At 35.0% G+C, this 15,786-nt stretch overlaps 3 protein-coding genes across 11 annotated transcripts; 2 read left to right on the plus strand and 1 right to left on the minus strand.

The window, feature by feature from the left end:
* Window positions 1-1,962: 1,962 nt before the first annotated feature.
* Window positions 1,963-7,012, plus strand: LOC110631247 (AP2-like ethylene-responsive transcription factor PLT2). Of its 7 annotated transcripts, none has more exons than XM_021779007.2 (12): window positions 1,963-2,042; window positions 2,263-2,405; window positions 3,893-3,975; window positions 4,083-4,285; window positions 4,376-4,754; window positions 4,880-4,962; window positions 5,107-5,115; window positions 5,226-5,314; window positions 5,403-5,476; window positions 5,648-5,698; window positions 5,774-5,850; window positions 6,046-7,012. In XM_021779007.2, the coding sequence occupies exons 4-12, from the start codon at window positions 4,147-4,149 to the stop codon at window positions 6,777-6,779; spliced, it is 1,635 nt and encodes a 544-aa protein (XP_021634699.1). In that variant the 5' UTR covers window positions 1,963-2,042; window positions 2,263-2,405; window positions 3,893-3,975; window positions 4,083-4,146; the 3' UTR covers window positions 6,780-7,012. The 7 variants fall into 7 exon arrangements, with proteins under 7 accessions (XP_021634699.1, XP_021634696.1, XP_021634694.1 ...); XM_021779006.2 differs by lacking the exon at window positions 1,963-2,042 and adding an exon at window positions 2,109-2,126; XM_021779004.2 differs by lacking the exon at window positions 1,963-2,042 and having other exon boundaries at window positions 2,106-2,405; window positions 3,893-3,987.
* A 508-nt stretch (window positions 7,013-7,520) lies between these two features.
* LOC110631379 (zinc finger A20 and AN1 domain-containing stress-associated protein 8) lies at window positions 7,521-10,609 on the minus strand. Of its 3 annotated transcripts, none has more exons than XM_021779186.2 (3): window positions 10,431-10,609; window positions 10,220-10,274; window positions 7,521-8,476 (listed from the first exon to the last, which is right to left on the minus strand). In XM_021779186.2, the coding sequence occupies exon 3, from the start codon at window positions 8,462-8,464 to the stop codon at window positions 7,943-7,945; it is 522 nt and encodes a 173-aa protein (XP_021634878.1). In that variant the 5' UTR covers window positions 8,465-8,476; window positions 10,220-10,274; window positions 10,431-10,609; the 3' UTR covers window positions 7,521-7,942. The 3 variants fall into 3 exon arrangements, with proteins under 3 accessions (XP_021634878.1, XP_021634879.1, XP_021634880.1); XM_021779187.2 differs by having other exon boundaries at window positions 10,220-10,290; XM_021779188.2 differs by having other exon boundaries at window positions 10,220-10,293.
* A 1,457-nt stretch (window positions 10,610-12,066) lies between these two features.
* LOC122721735 lies at window positions 12,067-13,774 on the plus strand. The gene is made up of 3 exons (XM_043950371.1): window positions 12,067-12,339; window positions 12,450-13,376; window positions 13,453-13,774. The coding sequence occupies exons 1-3, from the start codon at window positions 12,067-12,069 to the stop codon at window positions 13,492-13,494; spliced, it is 1,242 nt and encodes a 413-aa protein (XP_043806306.1). The 3' UTR covers window positions 13,495-13,774.
* Window positions 13,775-15,786: the final 2,012 nt, after the last annotated feature.

A 15,786-nucleotide genomic window follows, 5' to 3' on the forward strand; every position in this document is an offset into this window, starting at 1 on the left:
CTCAAAAGAGATGGCAGACGGGATCGTAATGGAGGGCACAATGGTAATTTTATAAGTTTGGCAGAAAGGCAATAAAGGCTGTGCCACAAAGATAAAAAAAATCATGGAGACATGAGAATAGAAATTTGGTATACCTAAATTGACATTCACCGTTCTAAATTGGAGGTGATAGTATGATTAAGGTTGTTTTATATAACATGCACATCTTGGTACCATAAACAAAATCCTTTTAAGATCCGAACGTTGAGGTTGAGATGGCAAAAATCCCATTGAATTAATCAATCAGCGTAGAAAGCCCGATTACATTTGAAAAAGTTTTTTAATTTTCTATATTTTATGATTCTTTCATCCCAAAAAACAAGATAATGCCACGCACGTGCCTCATAAACCTCTCATTAATTTACTATCCATTAATTAATTACTCTGTGTAGATAGTTATTCAACATTATATAAAGAGTAATTTCTTCATGCAAAATTTAAACTTGTGATTCGCTATCCCATTTAATCATCAAATTAAGAATGTGTAGATATACAAGATTTGCGTATTGGGTAATGTTCATATATTCCTGGCCTTGGCTATTGAAAGAGTTATGAATTTTATGAAGTTTAAATGATGCTGGCGGCTTGAGGAGTTCAAGAACATAATTGGAACTTGGACATATTAACTCAATAATGTTGATTAAAAAAAAGGAAAAATATTCATAAAAGTGAATTGAAAAATAATATTAATTACAATTCAAAAAGAAATCGAGTTGTTAATGTGATTAAGATTAGATGTAGATGATACTCCTTCAAAACAAGGTTATCACCAATAAACTTTTAATATAATATATGAATTTCAAAAATTAAGCTTCTACTATCACTAATGAAATTAATGTTTTGTTGGTGATACAAGTGAAATGCCTTTAAAGAAGAAAGTAAAGTTAAATAAGAAAAAGCTACAAGAAAAAAGGGATAGGGTTCTTGTATGAAGTCATCCCTCATTTCATTCCAACATGTCCACAACCCATTTATTACCAAGAGTATGAGAATCCCATTGTGCTTATTTTCATGAATTTTCAATTCCTTATTTTCGTCTTCTTACAGCAGTCTTGTTGGGCTGGCATCTATGATGTTCCACAAAAACCCTAACCCTAACCCTAACCCAAGTAGGGTTTAATGTGTGAGAGATCAACAAATAAGGGGTACCACTCCAAATACATTTGCCTTTCTAAGTGCTTCCTTTTCGAGGCGACACGATCACTTTCCCGGCGTTTCCTCCCACCTCTTGGAAATTCCCAATCTTTCATCTGGATTCTCGTTACCTATTTTGCCCCAAAATGCCCTCATTCCTTCTTTAAATTTTCCTAAACATTTTCTCTCTTCATCTTAAACATCCATTTACATGAATCAACTATAGATACGTGGTCTGTGTAATTTGCACACTATTTCAAGCATTAGGAATTATATGGACGTCAATTCCCGTTTAATGAAATGGTGAATTCCTGCTTCCAACAAAAAAGAAAAAAGAAATGGTGAATTAATTCCACTTCACCACTACTATTTGCATATAAAATTTATTCAAACAAGCTAATGCATTATTTTCGTTGATGGGTAATTCATCAAGATTTACATTTATATCAGTATATTCGTGGGGGACGTGATTAGCATTTTCCATCAATTTAACCTTTCCTAATTAGGTTCTTGATATGACATTTGTAATAGGGTGAATTCGGGGTAAAAAGGCGAAGGGCAATGTTGTTGTAATGGAAAAAAAAAAGGTAACCGGGACGATGGGTCATTGTATGGTCAAAGATAGCTTCCATTTTGTGTTTTTTTGTGCAAGCATGCAAACCGGATAATTGGCCCGCCTGGCCCTGTCTGCAACTTTCAAAGAAAAGCCGAAAGGCAAAACTCACATGTGTCGGTCACATTCCTCTGATTAAATGTATTTGCAGTAAATGGCTGGTGGCTTATCACCTCTCTTCTCTTTCCACGATTTTCAAGAATACAGCGAGAGAGAGAAAGAGAGAGAGGGTGATGTTTGGTTACAGACTTGGCTAGTAAGTAAATGTTTCTTTTAAGCCTGCTATTTCTTTAATTCTTCTTTTTACCCTTTTTGCCAGCTCTTTGATCTTCTCTTTCTGGTATTGCTTACAATGAGTATCCGCTTTTCGTTTTCTTTTCTTTTCTTTTTTTAAATAATGTATTCGTCGTTTCATAAATGATCTTCCTAATGAGAAGTGAGTTTGTAGAATTCTGAATGTTTTTGGAAGTTTTTAGATTCGAAAAGCTTGAAGATAGAGCGAGAGACGTGGGTCCTGCCCCCTTATTGTGGTGCACTTCAGTCAACGTAGTCTTATACATATATATTTTATATATGTGCAAGAATTTTGAGGGAATTGTGTCATTATCAACAATGGCAGGTGATTTTTTTTCTTTTGTTTTTATTGGAAAAGCTATACATGTTTTGTTCATTATTCTTGATTCAGATTCTACATCGGCAAGTTTGAACCCTAAAACCATGAGTAGTTTTCTCTCTCTCCAAAGATAGCTCCTGAGTAGTTCAGTTTCTAAATTAATGATGCAAATGTCCTCAACTTCCATAACTAAAATTCTTGTCAGCTGTAGTTTAATTTGAATCTATATACTGCAATATACTATGTTTGCGTTTGCAATTTATGAGGAAAAACAAAGATAAAGATCCGCTAGTTGCGTGGATACGATCACCAGCATATATAATAACTCACATGCAGCAGTCTGAGAAGTGGCAGAACCATTTTCATACTTGTATCTTCATTAATCGTCAATTTGTCTATATTCGTTGGGTATGAATTTAGCTTAACTAAGCAGAAATTTTAATCTAGAATTTGATTATTTTATTGATGACATTAATTTATGGATGGAGTACGTATAAAGGGATGACTGATATTTTTCAATTTTAGAATACTAGAAAACAAGGGCACAGTTTAATAAATTGATTAATTAGTGGTAACATTGTAATTAATTAATCCTTTTATAGTGTGTATGTGTGTATAATACATGACAAAGAAGTTATTTTAGCGAATAGTTTTTTAAATTTTTGACTGGCACGAAGATCAATTAGCTGGTCAACAGAATTCTACTATTGGGTAACCCAAATGAAATATAGTTTTTTAATTTCTTTGATTTTTTTTTTCTTTTTTACTGAGCACAACTTTTGGTCCTATTTTGAATGGGTGAGAGAGCACTTCGTAGTTCTTACTCTTCTATCCGGTACTTTTAATATCTAATGTCGATTTTTTTACAGTAAAATACTCCATGTCCGTACACATGCATCTTTAACACATGCAGGAACTCGGGGATCTACAAATTTTGTTTTTGATGAGAACCCATTAGAGTAATATGAGATCTTCTGTGGTTAATACTATAATATATAATCTTAATGTATTCAAGGATATATAGAGAGAGAGGTCGGTAACTTTACGTAGAACTGTAGATATTTAGACTAAGAGATGATTTGCAGAGTGTGGGAATGCTGGGCTTTGGGGAGTCATATATTGCATTCAACGAGGACGAGAGTTCCAATAAGCCTAGTGGGAAGAGGGAGAGAGATTTTAATTTCTATTTAGAATTGTGGGTTTGTCTCTACACATAGACTGAAAGGAGATGAAATAATTACATGATACTAGTTTAATACTATATTTTTACGACACTCGTGTCCTTATAGATAATCTAGTATTATTGTAGTATGATGATGACTTAGGGTCGGGCCGCTTAAAATGACCAGTGCACAAGGGGTAATCAACAATTTGGTTGATTTGTGTGTCTCTCTTGACTGCGAGAGAGCGAGGGGTTCCCTTCAACTTCCTTATACATTTCTCCTTTCTTCTTCTTTCTCCTCTCGACCTTTCTTAACACAATCTCCATTCAGGTAAACAAAAGGAAATTTACATATAAAAAGAGAAGGGGAGACGGAGAGGGTTTGAGAGCTAACTGCTTCAAAACCTAGCCCTGGTACAAAAACCTGTAAATCCAATCGTCCCTTTTGTTCTGTGCATTTGATTTTACATGTATATCAAGATATTTTTCCTATACTGAATGTGTAGTTTTTTTATATGCAGGATACATTTAGTCTGTTGAAGAAGAAGTAATATAGGGTTATTTACTCAAAGAAGCAAGGGCTCCATGAATTCAAACAACTGGCTTTCTTTTCCCCTTTCTCCCACTCATTCTTCTTTGCCAAACCATTTACATGCCTCTCACTCTCAACAGTTTTCTCTAGGGTTGGTAACAGAAAACTTGGACAACCCATTCCAACACCAAGGTATATTTCACTCCCATCTATTCTCTCTCTCTTTCTCACTCTCCCTATTATATACTTCATTTTTTCCTCCTTTGTTAAATGATTTTGCAGAGTGGAGTCTCGTCAACACCCAAGGCGGCAATGAAGTTCCAAAAGTTGCAGACTTTCTTGGTGTGAGCAAATCCGAGAATCAATCAGATCTTGTGGTGTTCAACGAAATTCAGCCTAATGATTCTGACTATATGTTTCCTAGCAATAGTTTGATGCCGGTGCAGAACACTATTGTAGCCGCCTCTAGCAACTACGAGTTCCAGGACAATGCCAATAATTTACAGTCATTAACGTTGTCTATGGGTAGTGCTAGTGGCAAAGGTTCTTCAACCTGTGAAACCAGCGGGGACACTAGTACTAACACCGTTGAAGCCGCTGTACCAAGAAGGTCTTTAGATACATTTGGACAGAGAACTTCCATATATCGTGGTGTAACAAGGTGGAGTTCATTCGATATATTGATAATTAATTTTTAGATTTCATTTTTTTTTCTTCTAATTAATTTATACTATGAACTTAATGTATCCACTTAGGATTTTGAAATGGATAATTTTCGACATGTAGACATCGGTGGACAGGAAGGTATGAAGCTCATCTGTGGGATAATAGCTGTAGAAGGGAAGGTCAATCTAGGAAAGGACGACAAGGTATTCAATATTGATTTTTTTTTTAAGGGTTGATAATGAGTGCTTATGAATTTAATGTAGCTTATATAAATGTTACTAATTAATTACTAACTCTTCCTCTCAAATTTTTTCTTGCCATTTTGGGTTCCGCAATTGTTCTTGCAGTCTATTTAGGTAAGTGAAGTTATTTACTTCAAATTTCTTCAATTTCTACCTTTTTTTTTTTTTAATCATTTTACGTTTTGTATATTTCAAATTATTATCCTATAATTTTATCTGAACAGGTGGTTACGACAAAGAAGAAAAGGCTGCAAGGGCTTACGATCTGGCAGCTCTAAAGTATTGGGGAACATCTACTACCACCAATTTCCCTGTAAGTTTCTTGTTCTAAAACTCAATAAAGCTGAAAATTAATTAAGAGCTGGCAAAATGATAGCGAGAGTGTCTTTATTTCTTTTTAGATCAGTAACTATGAGAAGGAAATAGAGGAGATGAAGCATATGACCAGACAAGAGTTTGTGGCATCCATTAGAAGGTAAATAATCAATTTTATCCCCTATAGCTCCATTTGCTTACAATGAAATTATCGGAGTTTAGTGGGTATTGATCAGACTATAAGTTTGAACGAACATTTACTTGCATTAACGGCTTCTTTTAGCTTTAAACGTAAGCTTAGCTTATTGTTTTTCTTGACTATGAACTACAGGAAGAGTAGTGGATTTTCTAGGGGTGCATCTATGTATCGAGGAGTAACAAGGTAACATATGAATAAATATAGCATCTCTCTCTCTCTCTCTCTCTCTCTCTCTCTCATATCATTATTTTTGAGCAGGCATCATCAACATGGAAGATGGCAAGCGAGGATTGGCAGAGTTGCAGGAAACAAGGATCTTTACCTTGGAACTTTTAGTAAATCATTGATTTTTTTTTCCATGCACGCTTGTTTACATTTTCTTCGAAAATTCCACCTAAGTAACTCAAACTCTTTGCTGATTCATAGAACTTCCTTTCGCATTGCTCAGTCAATTAACCTAGTAAATTTTGTTTAGAAGTCATATAAATTAATTTTTGTCGTAATATCAAATTAATTGTTTGATCATGTAGGTACTGAGGAGGAGGCTGCGGAAGCTTATGACATAGCAGCAATAAAGTTCAGAGGGTTGAATGCTGTGACCAACTTTGACATGAACCGATATGATGTTAAGAGCATTCTTGAAAGCAATTCTTTACCAATTGGAGGAGGAGCCGCCAAGCGGTTGAAGGAGGCTCAAGCAATTGAATCATCAAGAAAAAGAGAGGAAATGATCGCTCTCGGCTCAGGTTTTCAATATGGAAGCTCAAGCTCTAGCAAGTTACAAACTTACTCTTTATTGCAACCACCTTTTGAGCAACCCCAACCATTGTTAACCCTACAAAACCAAGACATTTCCCAGTACGCTCAGGATGCAGCGTTTCACCAAAATTTCCTTCAAACACAGCTCCATTTAAACCAGCAGTCAGGTGGGAGTAATTACCTGCAACAATCAAGCCAAAACCCTCAGTTTTACAACAGCTACATACAAAGCAATCCAGCTTTGCTTCATGGGCTCTTCAACATGGGTTCTTCATCGTGTATTATGGAGAACAATGGAAGTTCCAGTGGGAGTTACAGTGGGGGATATCTGGGACATGGAACGGGAGTTGCTTCAAATTCTTCAGGGTCTAACGCAGTGGGATCAGCCGAGGAACTGGCTCTTGTTAAGGTGGATTATGATATGCCTTCAGGAAGCTATGGCAGCTGGTCTGGTGACTCAGTTCAAGGATCAAATCCAGCTTTTTTTACAATGTGGAATGACTGACTGAAACATTAATTCGATAATTAATATTGAAGAGCGGAGCTGTCATATGCTTTTTTACTATTCAGATTGAGCATCAGGAGATGATTATTTTCCGATTGAAAACCCTAAATAGGTAGGCCTCATTTGATAAGGTGATATAAGTTAGGGTTTTTAATATGGGTGAAAAAGACGACCCAAATTTTGTATGCAAAAATATCCATCTTCTTCAGTAGTTATAAAGTTCTATTTATTCACCCAATTTGTCCACTCTTAGATTTATGTATGATATTCGATTTTAAAGTCAGTTAGTAAATTGATATAATAAATTAATTCAACAATAAATATGATTAGAGTCAGAGAATAGTTCATTAACATGACAAAAAGGAATATAAAATTTGAATTCGTACTTCTCTCTATCACTAAACTAATACTTGAAATAGAAGTTTTCTAATAATAGAATTACTCAATGGAAGAAAAAAAAAAACAAATTTTTAAATCTGCGCCTTCAGCAATAATAGCACGTTACAAATTCAAAAGCGCGTGTTCGAGACATATGATTGTAACTTTCCGGTTTTTATTTCAATCAAAACCAAGTCTCTGCGAATTGAATTGATTACCTCATCGGTTCAAGCAAATTAAATTTTAATGTGCGCTGAAAGTGGGTTTTCAGTTTGATCCTACTCGACTATTAATCAACCAATTTTTCAGGAAGAAAGATGCAAATATGAAATTAGAAAGTAGCAATTGCAACCATAACAGGGATTCAGCGATAAGCAGATATAATTCCATGAAAGCCATAATTTAAATTTACAAAGCTGCGCATATTAGCGTTCACGGACGACTTCCATATATTATCTAAGAATTCCAACAAGCCATTTTGGACGATTACCAGCAAACTGCCATATGAAACAGGATGATGCGTTACAAAACTAAGTACCTAACCACGACAAAGTCCATCAAACCAGCACAGATTTAGACTCAAAAACACTGGAGCCAACATATAAACTCTCGCCAATCACAAGACATAGAGTTCTTCATATTGCAGAGAGATGTCCGATGCTGCCTTGCTTCTCCCATAACAACAATGCAGATGGACACCTGCTAAGATACTTGGCCAACCCAGAACCCCCAAAGACAAAATGATCATCAACTTCCAGGACATGAAACTTCACTCAGTTTGATCTTCAGATCTTATCAAGCTTCTCTGCCTTGACAATGGGGTTGGCTTTAGCTATAGCCTGACGTGCAGCACTGTGATAATCAAATGGGCAGTCATGTTTGTCCGAGTAGCGATGAGATGCACAGAAAAAGTTGCCACATCGACACTTGAACCCTGTTAAACCAACTCGTTTCTTGCAAGTGCCGCACCGACTTGGACCCTCCTTTGGCTTTGCCTCAACACTCTCCCCCAACCCAGAAGCACAAGAAGGCTGCACAGAGATGGTATTTGGCTGCACTGTGTTGACGTGAACATCAACAGCTTCAACAACAACAACAGGTTGTTCCACATTGTTGCTTGCTGATCCATTAACTATATTTCCAGTAGGTGTTGCAGCGAGCTTAGCCTGCTCCTTTTTCAACAGCATATCTTTGTGGCACTTTGAACACAAGTTCATCGTGGCTGCACTTCCAAAGAAGCCACAATTGTTAACACACAAAATCGGGCGTTCAGGAGGAGCTTGACATCCTGTCTCATCATGGTCCATCTTTTAGTTGTCCTGCACCAAAACCATAGAATAATGAATATCAAGCACATACGAAAACAAACATGCCAGAGAGAATGTCTGAAGGCCTCATCCAAATACTAATAAGACAAACCTTGCAAATTTCTTAACGGATGTGTAACTACCCTCACAAGTAGCTTATTAGCAATCCTTAAAGAGAATGTGCAATAACTAATCCACATCCATAAAATACATTTACCAGAAATATGAAATAAAAATTGACAGGAGAAGATATAAGTTTCGATTCAAAACACAATTATCAGAAACACCTACAAACAGAAGTGTCTAGTATGCATAATTTAATACCATTGGCAGAAATGAGGCATCTTTACACAAATTCTAAACATATGAAAGCATGCCAAAACTCCAGGTTTTAGATGAGCACAATTTTTGTATCTCTCACAGGTTGTGATTGGACTGAAGTTGGATTTAATTTCCAAAGCTGTTCAGTGAGGTTGGTTTGTGAGATAAACAGAGGCTGTTGTATAGTACTCAAAAGAGAATAGGAAACATAACTCAAAACAGTGAGACTCATGCGAGGAAACAAAACAGTGAGAAAGGATAAAATTTATCCATATGTCCTTAAATTCATTATAAAAATCCAAAAAGAAAGGAAATTCATGACACAAGTTGATAATATCCTAGTATAGTCAAGAAAAACAAGTATAAAGCTTCAGCCTATTTTGTAGTCTTGTTTACCTGACCACTTGACTAATTTCTAGTAGTGGCAGCAAAAGATTTGGAATTCAGTGATTGGACAAGAGATTCAGAAAAGATAAACAGCAGCTTGGTTATATAATAATGGTGCTCTTTTCTGTTTATGTTTTTCTTTACATTTTTTCGGTTTCTCTGCATATCAAACATTATCTTACACTGAATTTCACAGAATTGCTTATACAATGCATTTGAAACAACTAATAATTTTGATGGAATTTGAAACAGCAGCTTTCATGACAAAATATGATACAAGCCCACTTCCTAACATCTCCTTACACTAGATTGATGTGAAAGCTGTATGCCAAATAGGATGGCATTGCTTGTGAAGCAGGAATAAGTATTTCACTCCATAGAAAAACAAAAGCAAACAACGCATGCCAAGGAGCAACAAAATTATTCCAGTCCAAATAAAACCAAATAGAAACTAGTTGAATGGGCTATATGAATCCATTTCTTCCTTTCCATCTGTTTAGGGCTACATTTTTAGAAAGATCCAGGCCAACATTAACAAATTTCCACATTTGTAGGTTTATTTCTCCTACCCACTATATATGTAATCAAACTCATCTTTGCCAACTTAATTGCCCTGAGTAGCCAGACGAGTAACACCAATCAAATGGTGTAATACGCTATTCATCAACAATCACTCACCTAACAAAGCTAAAATCTCAAATCTCAACTTTATAATTATTATTCCAATTCTTAAATCTCACCCAACCCATAACCAAATCGAGTAACAAAACTAAGCCAAAATCTATACTGAACCATACATTCTCAAATCTCACCCAATCCATAACCAAACCAAAAAACCAAGCTAAAATCTATATTGAACTACAATCATCGGTCACCACGAAAAGACAACTCTACTAATACAACACCCATCAGGGCAGTCTGACAATGTACAGAAGACGCTAATTTTTTTATATCATTCTCTTTATGGTGCCAAAATTAAATAAAAGGCGAAAATTTGTAAATACCAAAAAAGGAAATACAAACAAACAAGCACATATGTACACGAACCTGAAAGTTATTCGTAATTGGAAATGATTCCTTAAGCCGATCTCTTAGCTCAAAACTGCATCAGGTAAGACCTGCTTTAATCAAATAGAACAACTACATAATAAATCAACAGACTCAAAACACCCCCTCCCACCCCCCCAAAAAAAAAAAAAAAAAAGATAAAAAAATCGAGGTACGGGAATCATAAACCCTAACCCCAGGTGATGCTTACCAGATCGCAGAGGAGGGACCGCAGGAGGGGGAGAGAGAGAGAGAGGAGCAAAGCCAGAGAGATAGAGAGAGAGAGGCGTTTGGTGACTTCCCTTTCTCTATAAGAGAGAGAGAGAGATTTCCAAAGCTTTCTCTCTCTAACGCTTCCCTTTTGATTTTTGAAAGGAAAGGTGTCTGCCTCTGCCAACGAACGATCTTTATTGATAGAGGTGACGTGTCAAATTACTATTGGGTGAGCGTGCAAGCATCTGATTTTCCTGTTTTGTCCTGTAACTGTATACAAATAACGGTATTACCATGCTTTAGATTATCATTGTTATTTTTCTTAATTGGTTTATTATGGTGCAGGGAAATACTGGCTAGTCATGTTTAAGCTTTATTTTAGGGTAAAGTGTAATTTAGTCCCTCTGGTTTAGTGAAATACAATCTTTCATCCCTCTGTTTTAAAAAACCTTTAATTTAGTCACTGTGATTTTAAATAATTATGCGTTTAGTCCCTCCCGTTAGATTTTCGGTTAAATCACCGTTAGTCTTAGTTAAAAGACTAAAATACCCATTATTAATATAATTCTCTAACTTGCTCTAATCTGTTCTCCAATTCGATTTATCAAAGCAAACGAGAAACAGAAGGTGGAGCTCCATTTCTCTGACCCATCTAGATCTGTCGAACCTCATCTCTCTTCTGCAATCTGTTGAACCTCATCTCTATTTGTCAATCTGTCGAACCTCATCTCTATTCGTCAATCTGTCGAACCTCATCTCTATTTGGCAATCTGTTGCACCTCATCTCTATTCGGCAAAGCCGTGGCGCTTATCTTATAAAGATCAATCTTAGGTAATATATATATGAATTACTTGGTTAAATATAGTAAATATTAGGGTTTTGGGTTTTTTTATGATTTAGGGTGTTGGGCATTTTTATGATTTGGGGATTAGGGTTAGGGTTTTATGCTATGATTAGGTTTTTGACGATTTAGGGATTAGGGTTACCTGTTTTACAATTTGTGTTTTATTATTAATGTTTTTTTTTTTTTTGTTATTTGACAGAAATGGTGGGTTCATTATATGAATTGATCCTGCACTTTGAGAAGGAGGTTGTCATTGTGCGAAATGTTAACCCAGATATGTATTCATACTTTAGTCTATTATCAGATTGCCATAAGGGGGGTTATGTTATTAGAAGGAAAAAAAATGATGGGAAAAGGGTTACAGCTATATGTGCCACCGCTAGTTGTCCATGGAGAGTACATGCATCAGTGATACCAGATGGTAGAACATTTGTGATTAAAACAATGGCAAGTGATCATACATGTATTAGGGCAATGGGTAATAAAAATGCAAATGCAAATTCTAAGTGGGTTGCAGGTAAACTAATGGATGCCTTATCAGCAGATGGTGATATGTCTTATGACTTAATGCGTCATGAACTTGTGAAAGAATGGGGAGTTGAGGTGAGTCAATGGAATTTATACAAAGCTAAAGCAAGAGCTAGATTGCAAAATGAAGGCAGTCACTAAGATAGTTATAAGATTTTAGAAGAATATGTGAAGGAGCTACAAAGGCATAATCCAGGAACTTTTGTCAAATTTCAGTTTGGAGTTAGGCTTTCAGATAATGATCCAAAAGTATTTAAGAGGATGTTTTTGTCTTTTAAACCAATTATAGATGGCTTTAAAGCTGGATGTAGACCATTTATAGGTGTTGACGGTTGCCACTTGAAAGGTCCATTTGGAGGTGTTTTGCTATCAGCTATATCACTTGATGGTGATAAAGGTGTGATTCCTTTAGCTATTGCAATTGTGGAGATTGAGTGTGGTGCAAGTTGGGATTTTTTCTTTGATTGTTTGAAAACCTGCATTGGTCCAGAAGATGATGAAACACCTCTGACATTCATGAGTGACAGACAAAAGGTATTACTATCAGAACCATTTATACTTTTATTTTTCTGTTAACAAAATTATTTATACTTTTATTTTGCTGTTAACAAAATTATGTGTTTAATACTTTTTTTCTTAAATAGGGACTTATTGAAGCTGTCAGTAATTGGTTTCCTGAGGCATGTCATAGATTTTGTGCTAGACATATGTTCAACAACTTTAAGAAGCAATATCCTGGACTTGGTCTGAAACAAGATTTTTGGAATGCTGCTAGAGCCACACATGGATATGAGTTCTGGGAGGCAATGAAAAGGATTAAAAGGGTTAAGGATGGGGAGCCATTTGACTGGTTATTGAAGGTACCCATGAGCCAATGGAGTAGACACATGTTTTGGCCAGAAGCAAAATCAGAGCATTTAACCAATAACATGACAGAATCATTTAATGCATGGATTGGAAAAATTAGAGGGTTGCCAATTGTGAAACTGTTAGATGCATTTAGACAAAAATGCATGGTCAGACTCCAGAAGAGATATACCAATGGGACTTCATGGGAAGGTAAGATCACTCCTAACACTCGCAAGACAATTAATTCAATCATCAAGCAAGGGAAAAATTGTAGGTTATTGCCATGTAGAAATGATGAATTTGAAGTCACTGAGGGTAATCTGAAATTTGCTGTAAAGCTTCAGGAAAAAAAATGCTCTTGCAAATGGTGGGACATAAGTGGATTGCCTTGCAAACATGCAGCCTTGTGTATTGGATACATGCGTCAAGATATTGAGGATTATTGCCATTATTACTATTATGTTTCAACATATTTGAAGGTATATGAAGGGGTTATTCACCCAATGCCACAAGCCAATTACAGTATACAAGATGAGTCTCAATGCATTATGCCACCACTTTTGAAAAGGTTACCTGGAAGGCCTAGAAAAGCAAGGAAGAGGGAAGAAGGTGAAGCTGCTCCATCAAATGTAAGGACCAAATCAAAGACAACTAGGTGTGCCACATGTAAGCAACTAGGGCATAATAAAAGGACTTGCCAAAGGGCACCTATTAAGAAGAAGGTAAGTATTTGTGGATATTATTTTTTAGATAATATATTGAATAAATTAATTTAATCTCTTTTTTTATTTTTAACAGAGAAATGACAGTTCATCTAACATACATGGGAGACATATCTGAGATACCACAAGTAATGAAGATTTTGGAAGATGCAGATACTACCAATACCCTTCAAGATTTTGGAAGCTAGTTTTCTATGGACAATATTGATGTTGTACTTTTGTATTTTTGTAATTATGGGTACAGGTAGTCCTGGTAAATAGGATAAATTTTTTGGTTTTTTGGAGTATATATGGGTACAGACTTTTGGAAGCTTATGATAATTTTAGGATATGCAGAAAAAAGTTATAGCTATGATCTTTGTACTTGGGCAGTGAATGGGCAAATTTTGATATTGTATTGACTAATTATAATGATATGATATTTGTTTTAGACAACTCATTTATGAGCTAATTATGTCAGCAATTTTATTATCAATTTCATAGCAATTTATGTTTTGCCCAATTTGGATACTAGTAATTTAGTCATGAATTAAGCCCTCAGATTAATAAGTTTACAATCAATTTAATCCATGCGTTTGCAATTTTAACAGACCTTTAACCCCTATATTTTCATATTTCATAGTAAATAGTCCATCAATAATTTAAATTCAATACATATTACTCCTTTAATAATAAATTATACAACCATTCAGTTCATCTAACATTTCAGATTTTGTTATTACCAATAATTTTAGATCTAAATAATATTGATTCAACCAATTTACACAAACACATGAAAGCTGAGAATGTATAAAATACTGGTGTTTTTTTTTTTTGTTATTTGACAGAAATGGTGGCTTCATTATCTGAATTGGTCCTGCACTTTGAGAAGGAGGCAAACACATGGAAATTAAGAATGTATAAAATACTAGTCATCATTCATAATAGCTTGCATTGCATCAGATTTACGTACTACAAAAGTCTGTACCCACAATTTATGAAACTTAAGATTTCATTAACCCACATCCAACCCAAAATAACCCACAATCTATGATACTTAAGATTTCATTAACCCACATCCAACCCAAAATAACCCACAATCTATGAAACTTAAGATTTCATTAACCCACATCCAACTACTTCAACAACCTACTCCTTTTCATCCATTTACTTACACCCAAAATAACCCCAAGAAGCAAATACTGCAAAATACATTACACAGATCTCATTCTCCCCCCAATGAGAACGAGAATGAGAAGAAAAATAAAGACCATTAACACCAATACAATAACTAAGATAGCCTTTGTAAAACCCATCATATTCTCCATATCTTCCATCTTCATTATCATCTTTCGATTCTCATCTTGTACAATAAGCATATCTTCTTTTATATCAGCCAACTCTCGCCCAAGATTTCTTTGCCTCGGCCCGACTTCCACTGTCTCTGCACTTGCTGGAAACCTCGATGCCAGTATACACCATCCCAGGAATGAGCCACATACGTTGTTGCGACAAGCATAATACAAGCAGTTCTTGTTCCTTTCCGATTCAGAAATCCTCACAGCAGCCCTAATGCCACACTTGCAATTCTTATTCAGATATCTTCCCTCCCATCCGCCGCTGGTCGTGGGTGAGCAACTGGTGACCGACATCCTTCAATAATTTGCCTGTGCAGTAACTTTTCCTCATTCTTAAATAGCCCCTTCTTCTGTAATTGGAGGGAAAAAATATCATCCTTCCCGCTAGTTAAAGGGCAATCTTGAAATTTTCTATTTAATTTTCTGTTGACCAACTTATAAATTGAAGACTAACGGTGATTTAACCGAAAATCTAACGGGAGGGACTAAACGCATAATTATTTAAAATTACAGTGACTAAATTAAAGGTTTTTTAAAACAGAGGGACGAAAGGTTGTATTTCACTAAACCAGAGGGACTAAATTACAGTTTATCTTTTATTTTATTATATAAAAAATATTTATTATTTTAATTAATCAATAATTATTATATTATTCATCCAATAGTAGAAAGAATTTTGAATAATCACTAAAATACTAATTGCTTTTAACATTTTTTCGTATAGTGAATTAATAAATACACATGGAGTGTCATTTTATTTTGCGATGTGACACTGCAAATTAATTTTATTGTAATAAATTTATAAAAAAATAAAATTTAATAAATAAAAATTCAATTTTAACTTCATATAAAAAAATATAAATATTTTAATAATAATATAGATTTTACGGATAATTTTAAGTTAATTAACAATGTGTTACAATACAATTAAAACTAAACTGTAAAAAAAAAAAAAAATTCCTTTTGTATAAAAAATATTTCATATATAGATTATTTTTTCGTAAGCAACATAGTTTAGTTTTAGTAAAATATTAAATTAGCAAGCCGCCAGAACATGAAAGAAGAAAAAACCA

Source organism: Manihot esculenta, chromosome 14 (genome assembly GCF_001659605.2).
Source record: "Manihot esculenta cultivar AM560-2 chromosome 14, M.esculenta_v8, whole genome shotgun sequence".
In the NCBI taxonomy this organism is placed as follows: Eukaryota; Viridiplantae; Streptophyta; class Magnoliopsida; order Malpighiales; family Euphorbiaceae; genus Manihot; species Manihot esculenta.